Source organism: Lytechinus variegatus, chromosome 7 (assembly GCF_018143015.1).
Source record: "Lytechinus variegatus isolate NC3 chromosome 7, Lvar_3.0, whole genome shotgun sequence".
In the NCBI taxonomy this organism is placed as follows: Eukaryota; Metazoa; Echinodermata; class Echinoidea; order Temnopleuroida; family Toxopneustidae; genus Lytechinus; species Lytechinus variegatus.
In genome coordinates this window covers 17265712-17285818 of record NC_054746.1, presented here as the reverse complement: position 1 = coordinate 17285818, position 20107 = coordinate 17265712, and the positions used below count along the sequence as shown (strand labels likewise).

Sequence of the window (20107 nt, the reverse complement as noted above, 5' to 3'; positions counted from 1 at the left end):
ATTATCCTCATAGTTAACCACCCAGCAAGAAAAGGAGTGTTTATCATGAAAGTGGAATTTGCATAGTCAAATAATAACTTTGTTGAAGAAGTCGGTGCATTTGAATGTTCTGCATCTATCACAATCAAACGCTTTCTATCATCTTTATCATCATATTTAATCTTCCTGGAAGATAAAGGATGTCTATCTTTGGTAGTGGGTCCTCACAATCAAGTTTGCCTTTAACCATTCACTGATTAGTTTCCCCTACAGGTTAATGAAGAAGAAACCCCAGAGGATGCCGAGGGTCGCGATCATGACCATCCTTTGGATGAAGAGAATGCTGAGGATCTAGAGCATAGCCATCCTTTTGATGGAGATGGTGTGGAGGAGAGACCCGAGGATGCACAGGAGAGACCTGAGGATGTGCAGGAGATACCAGTTGATTTGGTCCTAGATACCAGTAACCAAGAGGAGGATAATAGCCATGAAGGAGAGGGCTTCCATCACCAGATCTACACCAGGGAGGAGAATGGGGGGCTCCAGGATGACGGGGTTACAATAGAAGAAGTACCAGAGCACCAGGAGGAACAGAATGGAACGGGTTCAGGAGGTGATTGGTTTGGGGAGATGTTGAGGAATCTGGAGCCGGCCATAGAAGAACTGAACCGCTCCATTCTCATGCCCATGTTTGAAATGGTGAATATATATTGCACTAAATTTGAACTTATTTGGTGATTTTTGTTTTCTTTTGACAGGTACTAAGTTTGATTTACATATTATGATATAAGTTTTATAGATTTATAACGCTACATATTTTTGGAGCATTGTGGCCCAGTGGATTAGTCTTCAGACTTTGAAACAGGATCGTTGGTTCGAATCCCAGCTATGCCATAATTTCCTTCGGCACGAAATTTATCCACATTGTGCTGCACTCGACCCAGGTATAGTAAATGGGTACCTGGTAGGAATTTATTCGTTGAAATGCCACTGCGCTGGACTAAAGCCAGGGTAATAATATCTAATGAAGCGCATAAGGACGCATTTGGCAGTGCGCTTATATAAGCATGTTGGTATTATTATTATTGTATTTTGTTATGTTCAGGGGGCGTTTCATCAATATTTTCGTCCGACAAGTTGTCAGATCTGACAACTTTCCTGGATTCTGATTGGTTGAGAAGCACTGTTACTATAGTAACTGTTGGATAAAACAAGACTTGTCAGATAAAACGTCCGACAAGTCCTTTCATGAAACGCTCCCCAGGAATCAATACCATATTTTTATCTCATTTTTGGTCTCTCTTATTTGAAAGTAGCTAAACATAAATTGTGATTGTTTTAACTTTGTAAAAGCTCTTTCTATGATGAGATACACTTTTAATATTTGTTCACTTGGGTATTGCTTTTAAAGAATGCTAAAAACTAAATGTGATGCAGTTTGAAGTCTGTATTGTCTTTGTTAACCTACATCTGCTAAAGCCAAGGTAATTATGTTGCATTACCGTAGAGAGCTTAGACATTTATGATGAAGTCAGTGTTAAGCACTATACATGTACATATATAAGCAAGTATAATAATAATTATTGCTATTGTTATTATTACATCATTACCAGTCATGTATGTAAAATTGCCTTTAATTTATTCAACAGTTGCCTATTGAGTTTCAGCGCGCAATTCAACAACCCAACTTTCTTGGAATTCCATGGATGTTCATCATCATCTTTGAAGCTTCCATGTTCACTTTCTTCATGCTTATGTTCTGCTGTTGGGTGAGTAGTGCTCTGTATCTGTAGAATCTTGCAATGAATTAAAGAGTACCTGATTTTCATTAGCTCATATCTCTTTACGCACCTCTTCTCTTGGAGTGAGAGTAAACCTCGCATGTAGAGGTAGGTAGCTTTTTATATATTGCATAGCATTTTAATAGCAGTCATCACAAAAATGTACATTTACTTCCTATGTTTAATTGTCTTACTTAACAATTAACTTGAAATGGTGCTTAAATAAAAACATGCTCAAAATTTGTGGTCTTGCACTAATCAAGATGAATGCAAGAATGAATAGAACACTTAAATTTTCAGCATGTCTCTATTCAGCTCCATATTAAGATTTTGTCGTGCCAAATATCTTTTCATAACAAATCGAATGAATCAAGTATTGAAATTTAGAAGAAAAAAAATTGTTCATGATCTGTTATAGATAAAATTTAATCCGTCTGACTACAATTTCTTACCTTTTCCATATTTATACAGGTATGCAGTTCAAGAAGAAGTAGAAGTAAGTGGATTTATTTACCTTGATTGTCTTAGTTTTATTAAGGGTTAGAATGTTATGATTGATTTTGGGTGATAATTGAGGCTGAGGCATGTTTTATTTATTTCATTTTTTTTTGGGGGGGGGTGTGTGTTGGGTACATACTGTCAAAGATCTTAGTGATTATCCAATGTTACACGTCACTATATGAAATTGGCTCCTTTTTGCAAAATTCAAACATTTATTTCTGAGGTTCATCTAAAAAACTTCGCCCATTAGTTATACAGTGCGTATCAAAAAAAAGTTTACACTTTGAAAAAGCCCTGGGGTGGTATTCTGAAAACGTTCTTATCTTTGTTCTTATCTTTTATCTTATCTCACTGAGATAAGAAGACGCTAAAATCATTGCAAATCGGTATTCTGAAAATCTTCTTAACGCGTTCTTATCTCTGTAAGGACTGCCCCCTTCTTATCTCAAACACGCCCATTTTTAAGATTTTACCAATCAAAATGCGCTTTATATTGGCAGTTTAACCAATAGAAGCGTTCCTTATGTGAAGAGAATATCATGGGCGCTGCGCGTTCACCGTTTCTGGCGCATTGCGCGAAATAGGCATTTTATACGCAATGACTGATTTTATTATTTCGAGACGTCCACGTGCAAAAAAAAGTAAGAAAAGTAAATAAAGCAGGTACGAATAAAGAACAAAATATGAAGAAAGAAAGTAAGTAGGTATGAAAGAAAGAAGACAGAAAAGGGTCAGAATGAAGCAGAAAAAAAGATGAAAGTGACAAAGCAGAAAATAATGAAAAAATAAAGAGTAAACGAAAGAAAACAAGCAAAAAGAATTCAAAAATAAAAAAAAAGAAAATAGAATGAATAAAAGAAGGAAAAGGAAGAAAAAAAATAGAACAATTATCCATGATAAAGTGAAGGAACAAAAATGAAGAAAAAAAAGAAATTAACTAAAAGGAATACACACAAAAATAGAAAAAGGTCAAACTAATATAAGATAAAATAAATAAACAAGGAACCAAAAAAGAAAAAAAGTCTAAAAAAAAAAACGAATGAAAGAAAGTTAGAAAGAAATAAAAAGAAAGAGAAAAAAGGGAATAAAAATGTAAAAAGTGAAGGAAGAGAGAAAAAAAGAAAATTAAACAAAGAAATAAAGATGAGAGAAAAAAATGAAAGGAAATTTGACGCAAATATGAAGACTACAAAAAAGATAAAGAAAGAAAGGTAAATTCATAGAAAAAAGAAATAAGGAAAGAAAGAAAAAAAAAGAAAGAAAGAAGGAAAGAAAGAAAGAAAAAGAAAACGAAAGGGAAAATAAAAAGTTGGGAAAAAAACGAAAAAAAATCAATGGAAAGAATAAAGAAAAAGTTAATAGAAGAAAGACAGACAGATAGAAAGGAATAAAAAATGGAAAAGAAAGAAGGGATAAAAAAAAGAGACGGGCAAAATAAAGGGTGAATGAAATAAATGGTGGGAGGAATACTTGTGGGTACTTGTTACTACTAGAGGCCATCGATTTTGAGCAAGAAAAAACGCGGACATCGTGAGATGTGATAACCCTCTAGCTATCTTAAATATTATCTTAAATATCGTGAAAGATAAGAAAGAAAAAAGATAAGAATGTTTTCAGAATACCACTTATCTACATTCTGTTCTTTTAGCGCGCTTTGGTATTATATGCGCGAGTTGTAACTTTACGCGCTCAGCATTGGGTGGAGAGCAAGATAAGAACAAAGATAAGAACAAAAGATAAGAAAAAGATAAGAACGTTTTCAGAATACCAATTTAAGAAAGTGACGTAGATAAGAACAAAATTAAGATAAGAACGTTTTCAGAATACCGCCCCAGGAAATTAAAAAATATACAACATGTGGATATTTTTTTCACATATAATCTTGGGTTTGGGTCTCATCTATCTAATGAAAGTAAAAGTTTTGACAGAATGTTACACTTGAGTGAGCAGTGTCCATTTTTGTAAAGCTCGCAGAAATCTGTTTGCGCAGAAATGCTAGTTTTCACGCTGTGTCAAGGGGAAAGGGCGAAATCAAACTTACCCTGCGAAACATTTCTCATACATTTCCCTTGCAATTTTAGTCGATTGAAATAAAACGGATACATTCCAGCATTTTGTAACAATTTTGCCACCCAAATTGAAATTTCAACACTTAGTATACACAACCTTTACCCGTTTGTGTGCCAGCTGGATCTGAGGACATAACTGAATCTGAACAAAAGTTTATATCAGACATCTCCAGCATTTTTCACTAAGTTTGTATCATTAAAGTGGGTTTACATTTCATTTTTAATTTGATACTTGTTTCCTCCACACTTTTCCCAAGCTTGACAATGATTAATAAAATGAAAATGAAGCCTTAGGCATTTTATGTAAATCACAGCTCAGTGTAAAGCAAATATCGTCAAGATGGCCTCGGTGTGTGGGTTGGGTGCAATGTACTCTTCGAAGTGTTTTGGGCAAGGAAACAAGTTAAAAAAGGTAAAAGATATCATCAAATCAATTTACTAGCTAAATTCCACGTGTTCTTCATGATTAAGGTCTACTTTTATTCGCATAACTATTTCCAAGTTCTGCGCAAATCATTTTTCACTAACTTTTCAAAAGTAAGTGGTGCTCACTCAAGCGAAAATATTTTTCGACAGTTATATCGTCATTTGCTTAAATGGATCTGTACCAATGTTAAAATGTGGAAAAATCTTTAGGATATTACAAATATATAATTTTACAGGATTTTTTCTAAGTGTAAACTTTTTTTTGATACGCACTGTATTATGGTAGGAACTGTGGGGACAGTCGTGTCTGCTGTGAGGTGGGTGTTTCATAAAGCTGTCCATAAGTTAAGAGCGACTTTAAGAATGACTGGTGAAACTCTCTTACATGCTAAATAATCACTATTGAGGTTAATGGTAAATAACATTTACCACTAGAAAGGATCAACAGTATTTCTTAAGTCACTCTTAACTTATGAACAGCTTTATGAAACGTCCCCCAGGTATGAATACCATTGACAATAGTACTTTGGAATATACCCCAAAGGGTGTATTGTTTGAATAAGTTATATTAAAAAGATTTTGACCATCAATTTTTTTTTTTAAATCAAACCCTTATTGGTGTGATGATCAAGACATCATCATCACGTAAGCATTCTGTCTGTATTGTCTACTGTTAGGTATCCAGGAGAGATTAAGTCGTGAAGTTGATGTACTCACTGCTCAGAAGGCTGAAGTCATGGATGCCCTTGATATGACCAACACTCAGTTCCAGAAACAGAACCTAGAATACTTTGAGCTGAAGACCTCGACTGAACGTACCGGCAGTGACAAGTCAAAGTTAGAGGTATTCATAGCAATGCAATGCAATCTAGTTTGTTAATGCTGTGATATACATGACTAGGTTTTTGTGAACTTGTATGTCTGACCACATATATATTGGACTTTCCTGAAATAATATGTTTCTGTTTTCTAGTTTGTATGAAAATTTGTAACACCCTCAAATTATCAAGGCTTGAGCACTTTGTGAAATGAGGTAAGATAGGATAAATTCATGGGTTGGATGTACACAGAAGGTTGATTATTTTATGGAATTACCTAAAACAAAATTTTGCTTCAAGAAAATGAGTAAAGTCATAATTCTCTGAACAAAATTTGATCATAATTATACAAAATAAAAGTAGCAGTAATAACAGAAAGAACAGATACAAATCCCTTATTTCTTGTTGTAATTTTCGTCGATGTCATTGAATGCTTGTATGGGTTTGTTAAGTGGTTCAAAGATAATGATAAAATGGTTTATATTGCAAGTTGTGATTTAAATGTGACTTTTCACTTTCCCATATTCTAATTCAATGGCATATAATTTATAATACCAATGATTTTTCTTTACAGACAAAATACAAGGAAATAACTCACACCTCTAAAGAGCAGCAGAAAGAGATAGAACAGATGAAAGCAGCTATTAAAAAGAAGACATCTGAGCATGAGTCTAGTCAACAGAAGGTACAACATTGTTCTCAGATACTTTGGAATAATTATGAACTTTCATGCTCTTCTCATGTTAAAGCAGATGAAAGGAATTTACAAATTAGGTCTGTAAGAATCATTGATAGGTGTATAGAGAATGCAGCCTAAACATAAGTGCCAGTTGTAACAATGTAAAAATGAGTTCATACACAATCCAATGAAATAACTTCCCAAGTGTTTGTATGTACAGTATAATTTTAAAAAATATGTGGTAAATGATTTCGGCAGAAAATGTGTAATTGCTGAGAAATTGACAAAAAAAGCATGCTGTTCCAGCCAGATTTGTTGGTCTTTTCGTGAGTAATGATAAGAGTTCATTGTCACTCATGTGCCTATCTGTGTCATTGTAATTTTTCATCTGTATTTTATTATTTTACGGAGTTGTGTTTATGTAAATAAACCAGATCTAGAGCCACCATGGTATGCTGACAATTAACCTTGATTTTAAAGACTTCCTATTGAAATCATTGCTTGATGTAACTACAGGTACATAGTTTTAAGGAACTGTTCAGTTATCTACTACTTCAAAATACCATTAGGTGATTAAGTAGATTCAAACAATTTTTGAATATTTGTTAGAGGTGTGGTAGTCACCCCTATTCTTTTGACCATAGTAAAACTTGATTAAAAAAAAAGTTTTTAAAGTTGATTGATTTATTGCGTTGTGGATGTAATTACTTGTGTTTTTGTATTGCAGATCAAAGCATTGGAACAGCAAGTAAAGAAATCACAGAAAACCATTTCAGATTTGAACAGTCAAGTGAATGATGTAAGTTGCATATAGTGATATAATACCCATCCCTTCCCTTTCTTTCTGATTGATATTATGCTGTTGATTGAACATTTAAACCAAAAGTGTATTCAGGGGCCCATAGCACAAAACTTGATGGTTGATCATTGAGTTTATTTTTGTCATGTAATTAATCATTAAAAAAATCATGATCATTTGCTAAGCTCAGTGTTGTAGGCCCCAAGAATTTTGTTTCATGAAAATTTGCATTTATCTCATATAATAAGACATATCAGTGCATATACTATTGTAAATGTGAAATGAGAATCTACACCAATATTGTAAGTGTGTTGTGTTTCGAAATGATTCAAGTAAATGAGTTCTTTTCATTCTTTTTCCAAATAATACCATTTGGTATCTGTAGTTTCAAAGCTTGTTGCTTTGTTTTTACAAACCTCAAACATGTTGTAAATTCGTACATGGTAATGAATTAAAGTTGTATTTGATTAGACCTGTAAATGAATCTGAATATGTTCTGATCTCACTTCACAGCTGCAAGGAAAGGTGTATGCTGGTGAGGAAGAATGTTCTCATCTTGAGCACAATATCGGTACATTAGAAGAACAGAAACAACAACTTGATACCAGCAAAGAAATGGTGAGGATACCAGTCTTTCAAGTAACCTTTTATTACTTGATACTTTCGAAGAAAAAAGAGGACAAACCTCTTGTTCTTTCATCACTAACCTGTTTCATCTGCATTTATTATGTTGCATTCGTAAGATCTTTTCCCACGATAATTTCTCATAGAAATGGGAGGGTTGTATTCAAAATGTGATTTGTGAATATATAAGGGCTTTGAATAATGATAAGTCTATTTATATAGTGTAGCTGATGTAAGAACAAACTGCTGTATTTATGTATCATATTCAGCAGAGCTGTTATAAAGTTTATACATCCCTTATACTCAAATTGTATGTAGGAAAACCATACAATCTTCTTTTAATGAATTCATGGCTATTTTTCCTCTTGACAGCTTGAAGATGAAATTAAAGGATGGAATGAAAGGTGAGTTAAACCATTTTTGTTGTTGTTGGTTGAATTGAGTTTAGATTTTCCAAGAGATAAAGAGTTTTTTCTTCAAAATGCTATACGCATTGCCGCATTGCCAGCAACTACTTGGATGAAAGAATATTAATTTGATTCACTTTGGTATTGAAATTGATTAACTTCAGTAAGATGCATGGTATAGATGATAATCAATATAATTATGTGCCATATAAGATAGACATGACTATAAAAAATGTTTTGCTGAACGATTACCATCTTTTTGCTAGACATTGTCAAGACACATTGGATATAGATATATGTGATAGTTGAACAGTATTATGGTTTGGTATTATGATTTATTATTGATTTTATATACTTGCAGAGTCTCCGAACTTTCAGAACAGATTAAATTGATTACAACAGAGAAGAAAGATATGGAGGAATCATTAACATATAAAGACAATGAAATAGAGGTAAGTTTGAGCAATTTGCAAAGACAGAAAATCATGTTAGAATGGTCTCTGGAAAATCAATATGGTAGTTGCTTATAGTTTACAGCCTGTTAGTCTACAATAAAACACAATTACTATTGGAATATATGTGGCACAAAATGGTGTCAGTAATTGTCTCCAGAGCTCTTCTACTGGCATCTTAATGAGATAATTTGATGTAATTGTCATAGAAATATTTGTGAGAGAAAGTATATTTTAATATAGTATTTGGTTATTCTTGTGTGTAGTAATCTAATGGATTAAGTGAGATGTAAGTAATGCAATGCAGATCAATATCACAATTTTCTGTTTATTCTAGTCTCTTTATATGATGCAATAAATAATAAATGAATCTTATATTTGATACAGATATTGAAAAACTGTGGTACTACAGCACGTCATGAATAAATCTTTTATTTATGATACAGGTATTGAAAGACTGTCTACTACAACTGAAAGGATTAGAACATATACAAAAAGAAGGACCAGGTATGAGGACTGTATATTTTGTAATTATTTGAAGATTACATTCCTATCTAACCCCAAGAACAAACAAACAAAAATAAACAGAAGAATTATGAAATTGAATAGCAACTGATGTTATACTTATCTTTTTATTTAGAATTGCATTAATTTGTAAATTGTAATATTTTATATCGCTTGTTATCTGTTGTCCATTCAAATCTTATTGATGCATGCTGATAATGGATGAAGGTTTACAAAACTATTTTTCACTTTGGAGATAGGAAAGGATTTCAATTTTGCCTAAACATTGTGTTTCGATAGTGTTTTTTTACCTCATTGCTAAGAAAGCATGAATGCTTGTGAGCAAGCAACCAGAAGACCGATGGCTTAATCTCCTCTCCGAGGAACCAGGTAATGAGGATTAATGCCTTACCAAATGGCACTAGCGCACCAAGTGGGATTCGAATTTGGGTCACCAGAATCTGAAACCCTTGCTCTACTTACTGAGCTATCAAGTCTCCTTTCAGACATTGTTGATTATACACAAGAAACAGTATGATTTAACTCTCGTTTCATCTAAAGCAATATCTTCTACCTATGAGGAAATTTATCAATATTGTAACATTAATATAACTCTCTTGCTTTCTTGCTTTTGCAGAAGTTGACTCAGAATCTAGAATACAACAGCTTATGGATGTTACAAGAGTAAGAAAAGTTTCTATTATAAAAATGATTTTTACAATATTTTTTATCTGTGTAGAATCGCTTTAAATGATTTGAAAAATAGTATACTCTTAGTGATGAAATCATTTTTTTGGGGTGTGTGTGTACGTTACCAGGCAGTTATTTTGCCTAACCCCTAAAATTTACCTATGACCGTAATGAGCAGATATAAGTGAATTATATAATGCCTTGGTCCCATTGCATAAAAGTTACAATTTAAATTTGCTGTCCAATGGTAACTTCCATCAGTTCTATGGTAATGATGCTCATCAGCCAATCAGAATCAAGGACTCTATGCAAGTCACCATTCGATGGAAAAATGACAAAACTTTTCTGAATCAGGGCCCTGGTCTTGGTTCTGTGATGAGGATAATTTATTAAAAAGGCGTATCTACACCTCTCTCTCTTAAAAAAACAAATAATATGCATAATCCACCCTAGTTACCATTGAAACAGTCCAAACACTCTCGACTTCCAATGGTACACTGTGTGCATAGTTATTATTACCAATGCCCTCACTGACTTATTATTAATTCCTTTGTAATAGGTGAATGCTAAGCTATCTCTGATTCAGAAGGAGCGTGATGAGTTACAACAGAAATTAGATGATGAGGTGAAGTGTGGCCGGGATCTTGAATCTAAGGTAGGAGCGCTACATCACGAGATCGATGCATTGCGTATGGAACATTCCAAGGCTCAGAGTAACCTAGGAGAAACTAAGACGAAGATGGAGGTGCTCCAGGAATACTTCAAGGGAAAGGAAGTCGAACTACAAAGGTAAGAAATATTTCTTTTACTCTTTCTTAGAATTCATTACAATCTTAATAAATTTTGAATCTGATTGAGATTTATAAACTTGAGTGAATGATGTATAAAATTGAAAATATGACAAATGAGGATTTACATAGAAATACATGCAATTCTATCCATTATAAGCATTTTTTAAGGGGACTGACATCACATGTTACTGCAAATTTATATATTTATGCTTATGCAATTTTGCTTTCATCTTATATGATATTTTAGAAAGATGAATAATGACTCAATAATAAACTAGTAGTGTGTTTATGCCAAATATGTGTCATCATTTCCAAATTCAAATTGTTTCTATCTTTTGTACCAGGATAATCGTTTCTTTAGGTTATTTCACTGTGACTTTACATTTCTCTTTCATTTTTTCTTCATAGGAAACTTGGAAGAGAGGAAGCTCTGAAACTACAAAGTGAAGAGCAGCTCACATCACTTAGTGAAAAGGCAATAAATGCTGAAGTAGATTTGAATAATTACAGGTAAATTTCTCTGATCATAACGCCAATAAATATTATAATTTTTATCACTAGGCATTTCCATAATTTGTTCATATCATGAATTACTCAAGCTGCGATGATTTTAGAGCAATACAACTTCCATATGAACAAAAAGACAGAATCAGATCATTTCAGGAAGCCTCACTATAGGGAAAAGGTTGTACATATATGGAATCGCCAATAATGGTAATTTATAATGCGCTCACCTCCACAATGCGTAGTGCCCAAGGGACCGTACTCATTGTTATTATAAGTTTAACAATAAGTCACTGAATAGAGCAAAATGGCTCTCTGATCAAATTTCCAATAAATACTACAATCTTTATTACTAGGCATTTACATTATTTGTTCATGTCATGAATTACTCAAACTGTGATGATATTGGAGCATTACAACTTTCAATTGAACAATTGAAAAGCAATCAGACAGATTCATAATAACATAATACATAAACACATTATCCAAGATCCAATTTCTAATCCAGGCATGAGACCAAACATTAATATTTGTAATGATTCAAGCCCTCCTTAAATGACTGCTGCAAACAAATGTGAATGAAAGTATTTGCTTTGTTTTATATGTTTGTGTGTTTTATAATTGAGGCAGTTCATTCAATGAAAACATGTTTTCAGGTATGAAAACATATATGGATTATTTTACAAATTTCATCATTCTTTTCTTTGCTTTTTTCTCAGACAACAAATTGCAGATCTGAAATCAGAATTGGAGAAATCTGAAAGAAACTATAAAACTCAGGTAAGGTTTGTGGAAGTTCAGTTACGGGATTAGGTTACATGTGTGGATGGTTATCTTATAATTTGTTCCACTTTGGAATATTGTGATCTACAATCATTTTATCATTGATTTTGTTGAATCCCACAATGCAGATGTTTGTAAGATGTGAGAGTGAAGTTCATATTTGTGGAATACCATCAAACAAGAAAATTGAAGGCAAGATGTTTCGATTTTAGAAATAAAAGTATGCAGTAAACTGTATATTGCTTGATGTGATATATCAGTAATGTTTCATGTTTCAGTCTTTATTTTGTCTTTCCAGATTGCTGCACATGAAAAGAAGACACATGAACACTGGGTAAGTGAAGAAATCCAACCAAATTTCTTTTTTTCCTTTTATTCATAATTCCCCCACATTTCCGATATTTGAATTAATATACTTAAATTTCTTTCTTACCTATAAGTGTAAACTGTTTTAGAATGAATCAGGAATATTTTTTGTAAGCAGTGGCAGACCCAGGTATGTGTCATGCATACGAAAAGGAAAGTGAGGACCCTTTTTTTTTGCTCCCCCCCCCTCCCCCCGTTCCTTTGGAAAATCCTGGATCCACCCCTGTTTTTAAGAACAGTCAATTTTTTGGTGTTAGTAGATGAATTATGAGTAAAGGAAAAATGGAATATTCTTTTTAAATTTTATTGCTCTCATTTCCTCCATGACATACCAGTTGTCTTCAAGAACGGCAGAAAGAGAGCTCCAGGAAGCAAAGAGAGAAGCTGCTTCGTTAAGACACAGGTGAGGATAGATCTTTCCATTTCATCCTCTCAGGTCATTTTCTTTTTGTGAATTTTTATGATGGATACAGCACTGATTGGCCCATATTCTCAAAAGAGGTTTCAGTTGTACCATGGTACAAAACCATTGACTATGCAGATTTTCTGTATATATGATGGACACTTATTTCAAAGCGTACATTAAGATAAGTCTAATCATAAATGCAGGCCTGCCAACTTCTCCTTTTTTCAAGGAGTTGCCCGTTTTATTAACCAAAAAGAGGAATATTCCGTTTTTCCCATTAAGATAAAAAAAATTAAAAAATCAGCTCATTTATGTTTTTGTGTGGTGGGGTATGCAGACATTTAACTGTTCCCTTTTTTAGAGTATTTGTTCCTCTTTTTTGCTATGAATACGCCAATCCTTTTTTTATATGATTTGTTACATTTAAAAAAATTCTGATCATGGAGTATGTATTATTTATTAAATATCTTAGATTAACAGAACTAGAAGGAAGGCGAGCTACATCTGAGAATGCTCCGCTTGTCAAACCTCAGGCTGCAGCACCTTCACCAATGAGTGAGTACCTTCATCATAAACAGAAATATCATGTCATGAAAACCAGCACGGCAATCTAAGCAAATTCATTGAAAGATGACAAATTTTGTGAAGTGAAACATTAGATAATGAAGTGCTATGAATTTGCTTACGCACCGAGACTGCCCGTTAACTGCTGTGATCTGCACTAAAGTATTCAACTGAATGAAGGAATACAATATTACCTTGTAATTTCAATTTACATGAACTTGTTGTGTCATAGTAGATTTGGACATCATGTAGTTAATGCCCTTTATTTGATTAAAGAGAGAGGATTGTAACATGCTATATTTGGTTATTTTTATTATTTTCCAAACAGGAGTAGTATCTCCATCATATGGACCAGGGTGAGTATCTATACTATGTATGATAAGAACGATCACATTAAAAATAGAAATAATAAATAACGACTGTTTACACTTATCCCCCCTCCACTGACTAGAGATCTTGGTGTTTTGCATGCACTAGCATATGCTAAGTTTATGAGTGAAGTAATATTTTCACTGGATAAAATTCTAAGATTGATCATCTATTTAACAACCCAAGCTGGTGTCATTTTTTTGTTTGATATGTTTTCCAATTCAAATTATGTACAGTATGCATTTCTCATATCAAATATTTTGTTGTAAAAGACTTGCATATTCTAATAACACTTTTTATGGTCAGAAAATAATTATTTTCTTGCACTTAAACTTTAATCTGCTTCTTCCTTTACAACACAGTGACCGAGGCAGCAAAATGTCTAGGAGAGGTGTGTATCTATTCCCTTTATCATCTATATCAGTGGATCTTGTTAAACACTTTGAATTCAATATTTTGGGGGATGGAATATGAATTCTGTTTTTAGCTTTTGTACAGTAAACTCTGACTGTAACAAATGACAAGAAATAGTAGTTGATATATTTTATTTTAATTGTATTTAAGAACTGTTGCTGGGTTTGCATCCGAGCATCTAAGAATTGGGTGTGTATTGAATCTGTATATAGAAGAAATGACTGCTACCATGCGCTGTTACAATGGCCATGTGTCTAAGAAAGAAAAATCAAGGAAATTATTGATTTTGCATTCATTTGCTGTAAGATCAAGTGTATTTATTTAAACACCATTAATTTGATATGATTTCTTTGCAAAAATATATATTTAAGTTTATTTGATGATCAACTTATTCACAGGTCCAAGCAGGAACAGCATAATAGAAGCAGACGCACCGTCGCCGCCATTGATTGACCCTCGCCATAGAGGTTCACCAGGGTCCAGGCCCAGGATGTCCCCGCCCATGATGGATCGGGACATGCCACCACCCCACCCTGATGACTACCTCCCACCCCCAATGCACCGTGATATGGGCCCCTCCCCTTACAGAGAAGTCTTGCCACACCACCCGGACTTTGGTCCACCCGGCCCGGGACCTTACGACGATCCCTACGGTCCACCTCCGCCTCATGGACCCCCTCCCCATGGTGGTTTCTCTCCAGAGTTTGGACCCCATCCTGATGATATGGATTTTGGCCCCCATGGACCCCCACCGGGAGACTTTGGCCCCCCTATGAGATTCCCTCCCCCTGGGAGGGGCGAGTTTGATCCTCATGGCCCTCCTCCACCAATGTCGATGGGTCCTGACTTTGATCCCATGTTTGGACCTCCACCACCCCATGGAATGGACCCCATGCTTGGTCCTGGACCATTCCCAAGGGACGGTCCACCACCTTTTGATAGAAGAGGCCCTCCCCCTGGTAAGTAACAAAAAAGATTGATAATATAATTCATTAGTTGGGAATGATTCTCTCTCTCCTTATCTCTCTTTCCCATTATTATTGTTTAATGATTAAAAGTATTTTCTGTCCATCACCATCTTTTATGTGAATGTGTGTTTCTGTGAAACATATTCCTTGTGAGAAAATAAATGTGTGAAGTATATTCCTACGTGAAAATAAATGTAGCGAGGAATGATGTCTCGGTAATTGAAATGTCAGCTATTGTTTTTGCGAGGAGGGTTTGCCATCTGATATTATAGTTGTTAAAGTTAACCTTTTAATCATGTCCAAACTTGTAAAAAATGTAAACTTGCATAAGTCAGGCCTCTGTATGTCGGTTCGCTAAGTAGAAGCAAATTTTTAGATCAGATTATTGTCAAACGTGAATTACAATTGAAACAGATTTCTGTGGTCCTAATAGATTTGACTTAGGAAAAGTTACCTAAAATTTATGTCTTATTTGTCATCATTAATTTTGTATTCTTTGGTTTCTATTGCAGCTATGAGACCTGGCAGTAGAACAGGACCTGGGGGTCCACCTGATGGACCAATGGGTGGTCCTAGAACATCATCACCAATGGTAACACCCGATGGCCAACGGGTAAGAACTAATCCCTTAATGTTGAGATATTAGTGGAGCTGTGCCTGATTGTCATTATAAATGGAGAAAGTTAGCAGAACTTTGTTGCCTCTGAAAGTTTGAGGATGTTTTGGTAAAACCTGGCACAGTCATCATCCCATGTAATGTGGGTCTCTATTTAGCTTTCCTTGCATGGTTGAATAAATATCTGTTGCTAGTTATTTTATGCATTTTACAGTATTTTTATTGTAGATTCAGTAAACTATTTGTTTACTGAATCAGTAAACTATTTGTTTGTATATTTGTTTTTATATTTTTCATTTTTTTTAAATTTGTATATAATTCATGCATTCCTGTCTTCAATGATTGATTCATCATTGTTTTTTGGTGGGTGGGGCTGAACTACACCAACACACTTACTCCCTACTTGATAAAATTCAAACTTTTTTTTTGAAATATGTACTTCACTATGAGTGTCAAGAGGTCACTTTAAAGTATCAAACTTATTTTTTGGGGTTCTTTTTCAGGGGCCTCGAGGTCCACCTCCTAGACAGCCTTCCAATATGCAGGCATGAGAGACAGAGCTGTTTAGAGTGACACACCCACACAAGCAGCTTCCATCTTCAACAGTTTGATATCAGTATAAAAGATAGAGCCACTGCTGATATTAGTGGAAGAGTAGCAGTGAAGACTTCTATTTATGGAGGAAGGAAGAACCTTGGTTAAGATTGATATTGTTACATTTAAAACATGGTTTCCACTCATACATTCTGTTTCACACATTCAAGGCTTGCTTACTTAAAGGGATGGTCCAGGCTGAAAATATTTATATCTAAATAATTAGAGTAAAATGCTGACAGTTTCATCAAAATCTGATAACAAATAACAAAGTTATTGAATTTTAAAGTTTATCAATATTCATAAAGACATGCCTAGAACTGTTTCACTGGAATAATGCAAATCCTTTAAAATTCAGTAACTTTGTTATTGTTTATCCGATTTTGATGAAATTTTCAGCATTTTGCCATGTGAATTTTACTCTATTCATTGAGATATATATTTCAAACCTGGACCTCCCTTTAACAGTACAATCAAACCTGTGTTAGTGGTCACCTCTCTAAAGCAGCCACCTGCGTATAGTAACCGCTAAAACCGATTCCGATGGAGGCAGATTGTGTGTATAAGAACCTGTCTATAGCAGCCACCCGTCTATGAAGGCCACATTTTGTACTTCGCTTGGGTGGTCACTATAGACAAGTTTTGTAGTATGTTGCTATTTATAAATTCTGGTGGGTGTTTCACATAGAGTGAAGCCTGACTATAAGTCATGCTTAAGTGCCTACGTGCACATATGGGTTATATACCACAGTTAATTTCAAGTGCGACTTTTTGTCTTTGTGAAACATTGCTGAGTGTTTATGAGGAAGAATTTCAGTTGGGAAAATGAAAGTTTGATATTTTCATAATAATTGTAATGCAGATAATTTATTTAGATAATTGAAATGTGAGTTACAACAATAGATGCATTTACTGTTGTGCTAAAATATCTAGATAATTTTGGTTGCATTATATCTTTTGTGACCACTTTCATATTTGACAGTTCGTAATATTGAGTGAATTCAAGTACTCTGTTGATGTTAGTGTTAAAAGCATGAAGGAATGTTGAAAGCTTAGCTTCAACATTTGACAGTCATTTGATGCCATTACCAATGGCTCAGCACATTTTTGCAATTATCTGGAAATTTTACGCAATAAAATGAATATAAAATAAGTGAGAAATGGAACTCAAATGTCATATAAAGACTGTAAAACCTGAAATTGCCATGAAAAATCAAATGGAATATATTATTATTGTCTAAAATGTATTAATTTGCAAAAATTTGCAGTCATTTTTAACTGTAAAAATTATTTCATTATGTGTTCATTATATATGTATTCTGGAGATTTGGAATACGAACATGAACACTAAATTTGAAATCATTTCTTTTAATTCCCAGGGTTTTGGTAAATGGTGAAATTACATATAAATTTTCATTAACTGTGATATTGTTTTCAGCAGACAATGTTCCACAAAAATACTTCATTCTGTTGTCACTCCTAACACCAAATTACAACACTGCATTTGAACTCACCCAGTATGTTAAATTCAACGTTTTAGGCTCATTTGAAAGTGAGCCTTATCCTTGTTAACAGTAAGCTAGTGTATCTTTATTTTTGATTGCCAGTATGGTCTTGAGGTAAAAGGATTCTTTTTCAAATTTCTTGAGACTAGTTATTCATTAAGATTCATTATGTCATTCTCGTCTAATTATGATATTGTAATTTTCCCTGTAAGATATTTTAAAATGCATTTGTGCATGCACAATGCTTATGCTAGTTAAAGAATATAGTCCTTGTTTTTTGAGTTACTATCATTTTGAAAGTGCAATGAAGATAGATTGATCCGAAGTTGGAAGCATTATTTCGTATCATTTGACATTTTCTTTGTGAAAATGTGTTTTCACTGAGTATTTTTGGAAGAAATTCAAGTAGTTATTCAGCCAGGAATGAAAGTTAATATAGATTGCAGGCTTGTATTGAGACACTTGTAGAATGGTAGCCTTTTGATGAGACATTTTTTGGCCATTAAGCGACAATTTACAAAACAATGGCCTAGTGATTAAGACTACAAACAATTGAGTGAGCCGTTTGTATATACATTGCCAGTTGAGTGAATACCTGAATATTCATTGCTCTGTCCTGGGGCCCATAATTACGACAATCGACCACTCAAAATGATCATCTCTAACCCCTCCACAACGATGTTCATTGTTAATGTCTATGGGTTGAGCTGTCATGAAAAACGGCTCCTAATTGTGTTCTACCATATTGGTAGTGGATAAGAAATGAGATGCAAAAGGCCACCTTGCTGTGCTCAGAAGTATAGTCTTTACACTTCAGACCCTTTACATTATACAGAGGGAGTATTGGACAAAAGGCTACTAGAATTGTGATGAAGCAATGGGTTATTCTATCAGACTACAGTTTATAGAACAAAACAGCAACCTCTATCACTCTATTTGATTTCTTATTTGAAATGAAACTACTTATCCATTAAGTGCCAAATATATATTTTCCTGTCGTGCTTTCCTGCTCAACAATACTTGTGTATTCACTTGAGGCTAATCTCAAGTGCTAACATTTTGGTTATCTAGAACTATTGAATTTAGTTCTTAAACGTTTGGTGCTCAAAAGGTAATAATAGAAATTGTTTGCAGCGTAATAGAGAAATGGATGAGCACAATTTTGATGTTTCTATCTCTTTCATCTTCATGTTTCTTTCTTATTTGTGTAAATTTCCAGAGCATGGTATTGATAAAGCTATCAGTCAAAACTTCCCTGGACATGTTGAAATATTGAATTAAAGAGATGAAATCTCAAAATAAGACTTCAGATATTGTTTTACTGGTCATTGTTTGAGATGGAAATTTATTGTGTATAATGAACATGGTTTATGTTTAGTTGGTTTGTTATCAATTTGGTCTAATTGCCATTTGATATACACTTGATCTTGTACTAGCCTAGTCTGATTCCCATGTAGTCTATTTCTCATTCCCAGTACCACCTAGGGCCCGTTTAATAAAGGACCTTTACAACTGTTGTAACTTTGCCATTATGGCAACTACAATGGAAACCTTGATTTTGATTGGCTGCTGAGCCCTGTTGCCATGGTAGTTGCCATTATGGCAACATTACAGCAATTGCAAATCCTTTATGAAACGAGGCCCTGGTCTCATTTCAAGTTCGGCTACTTATTTATTGATTTTTCTGATGAAATTTGGTTTATAGCCAGTTTATCTATCCATGTAGATTAAGTGGTGTTAGACCAAGTGGATATTAGCCAAAATGGGTATAGCCCAACTGGAAATCAGACATTGAGGTAAATGAGCTAAATAGCAATTAGACCAAATGGTTAGTAGATGAACTGCTGGTTGTAGATGAAGTAGGATGAGATCAAATGGAAACTAGATGAAGCGGACGAGGGCCAATCAACAATTAATTTACCATGAATATACATCCCAAAGTCAGAGACTGTTGATTGAGCAATGTGACCTACCCCCCCCCCCCTCACCACCATTTGAATTTCAGTTGGCAATTTACAGCATTTTTTTTTAATTCCATTGAACCTTAGTAGCCTTACAGGACCTGTCGTGAGTTGGTCATGCAGCATTTTTACTTACCCATTTGTGACTAGTCCACCCTGACAAATAATTTAGTTTGAACAAAAATATAAGTTTGAAAAAAATTATCTCATTGTTTTGCAAACTGGATTAAAAAAAAAAAAAATCTTGGCCTTTTAGAGAGTTGGTGATTTTTTCAAAAGTTGTATCCTGGTCAGTTTGCAATGAGGAAAACTATTTCAAACTATTCTGTATTTTGTTAAAGGAAAGTCCACCCCAACGAAACTTGATTTGAATAAAAGAGAAAAATTCAACAAGCATAGCACTGAAAATTTCATCAAAATCGGATGTAAAATAAGAAAGTTATGACATTTAAAAAATTCAATTGACAAAACAGTTATATGCACATCTTGATTGGTATGCAAATGAGAGAACTGATGACATCACTCACGACTTCTTTT

At 34.1% G+C, this 20107-nt stretch overlaps 1 protein-coding gene across 4 annotated transcripts in view; it reads left to right on the top strand.

Moving 5' to 3' along the window:
* The window catches only part of LOC121418597 (transport and Golgi organization protein 1 homolog), a 42101-nt gene extending 25823 nt beyond the window's left edge, over positions 1–16278 (top strand). For 3 of the 4 annotated variants that reach the window (XM_041612556.1, XM_041612555.1, XM_041612553.1), the window contains 22 exons: positions 241–678; positions 1629–1748; positions 2232–2256; positions 5434–5600; positions 6149–6259; positions 6981–7052; positions 7566–7670; positions 8049–8080; positions 8445–8535; positions 8982–9042; positions 9677–9723; positions 10289–10518; positions 10929–11030; positions 11744–11804; positions 12106–12141; positions 12509–12576; positions 13052–13134; positions 13472–13499; positions 13875–13903; positions 14325–14885; positions 15407–15507; positions 16014–16278. In XM_041612556.1, the coding sequence (XP_041468490.1) occupies positions 241–678; positions 1629–1748; positions 2232–2256; positions 5434–5600; positions 6149–6259; positions 6981–7052; positions 7566–7670; positions 8049–8080; positions 8445–8535; positions 8982–9042; positions 9677–9723; positions 10289–10518; positions 10929–11030; positions 11744–11804; positions 12106–12141; positions 12509–12576; positions 13052–13134; positions 13472–13499; positions 13875–13903; positions 14325–14885; positions 15407–15507; positions 16014–16061 (2616 nt within the window). In that variant the 3' untranslated portion in view covers positions 16062–16278. The remainder of the gene's footprint in view (positions 1–240; positions 679–1628; positions 1749–2231; positions 2257–5433; positions 5601–6148; positions 6260–6980; positions 7053–7565; positions 7671–8048; positions 8081–8444; positions 8536–8981; positions 9043–9676; positions 9724–10288; positions 10519–10928; positions 11031–11743; positions 11805–12105; positions 12142–12508; positions 12577–13051; positions 13135–13471; positions 13500–13874; positions 13904–14324; positions 14886–15406; positions 15508–16013) is intronic. The other variant, XM_041612554.1, reaches the window with a different exon arrangement.
* Positions 16279–20107: the final 3829 nt, after the last annotated feature.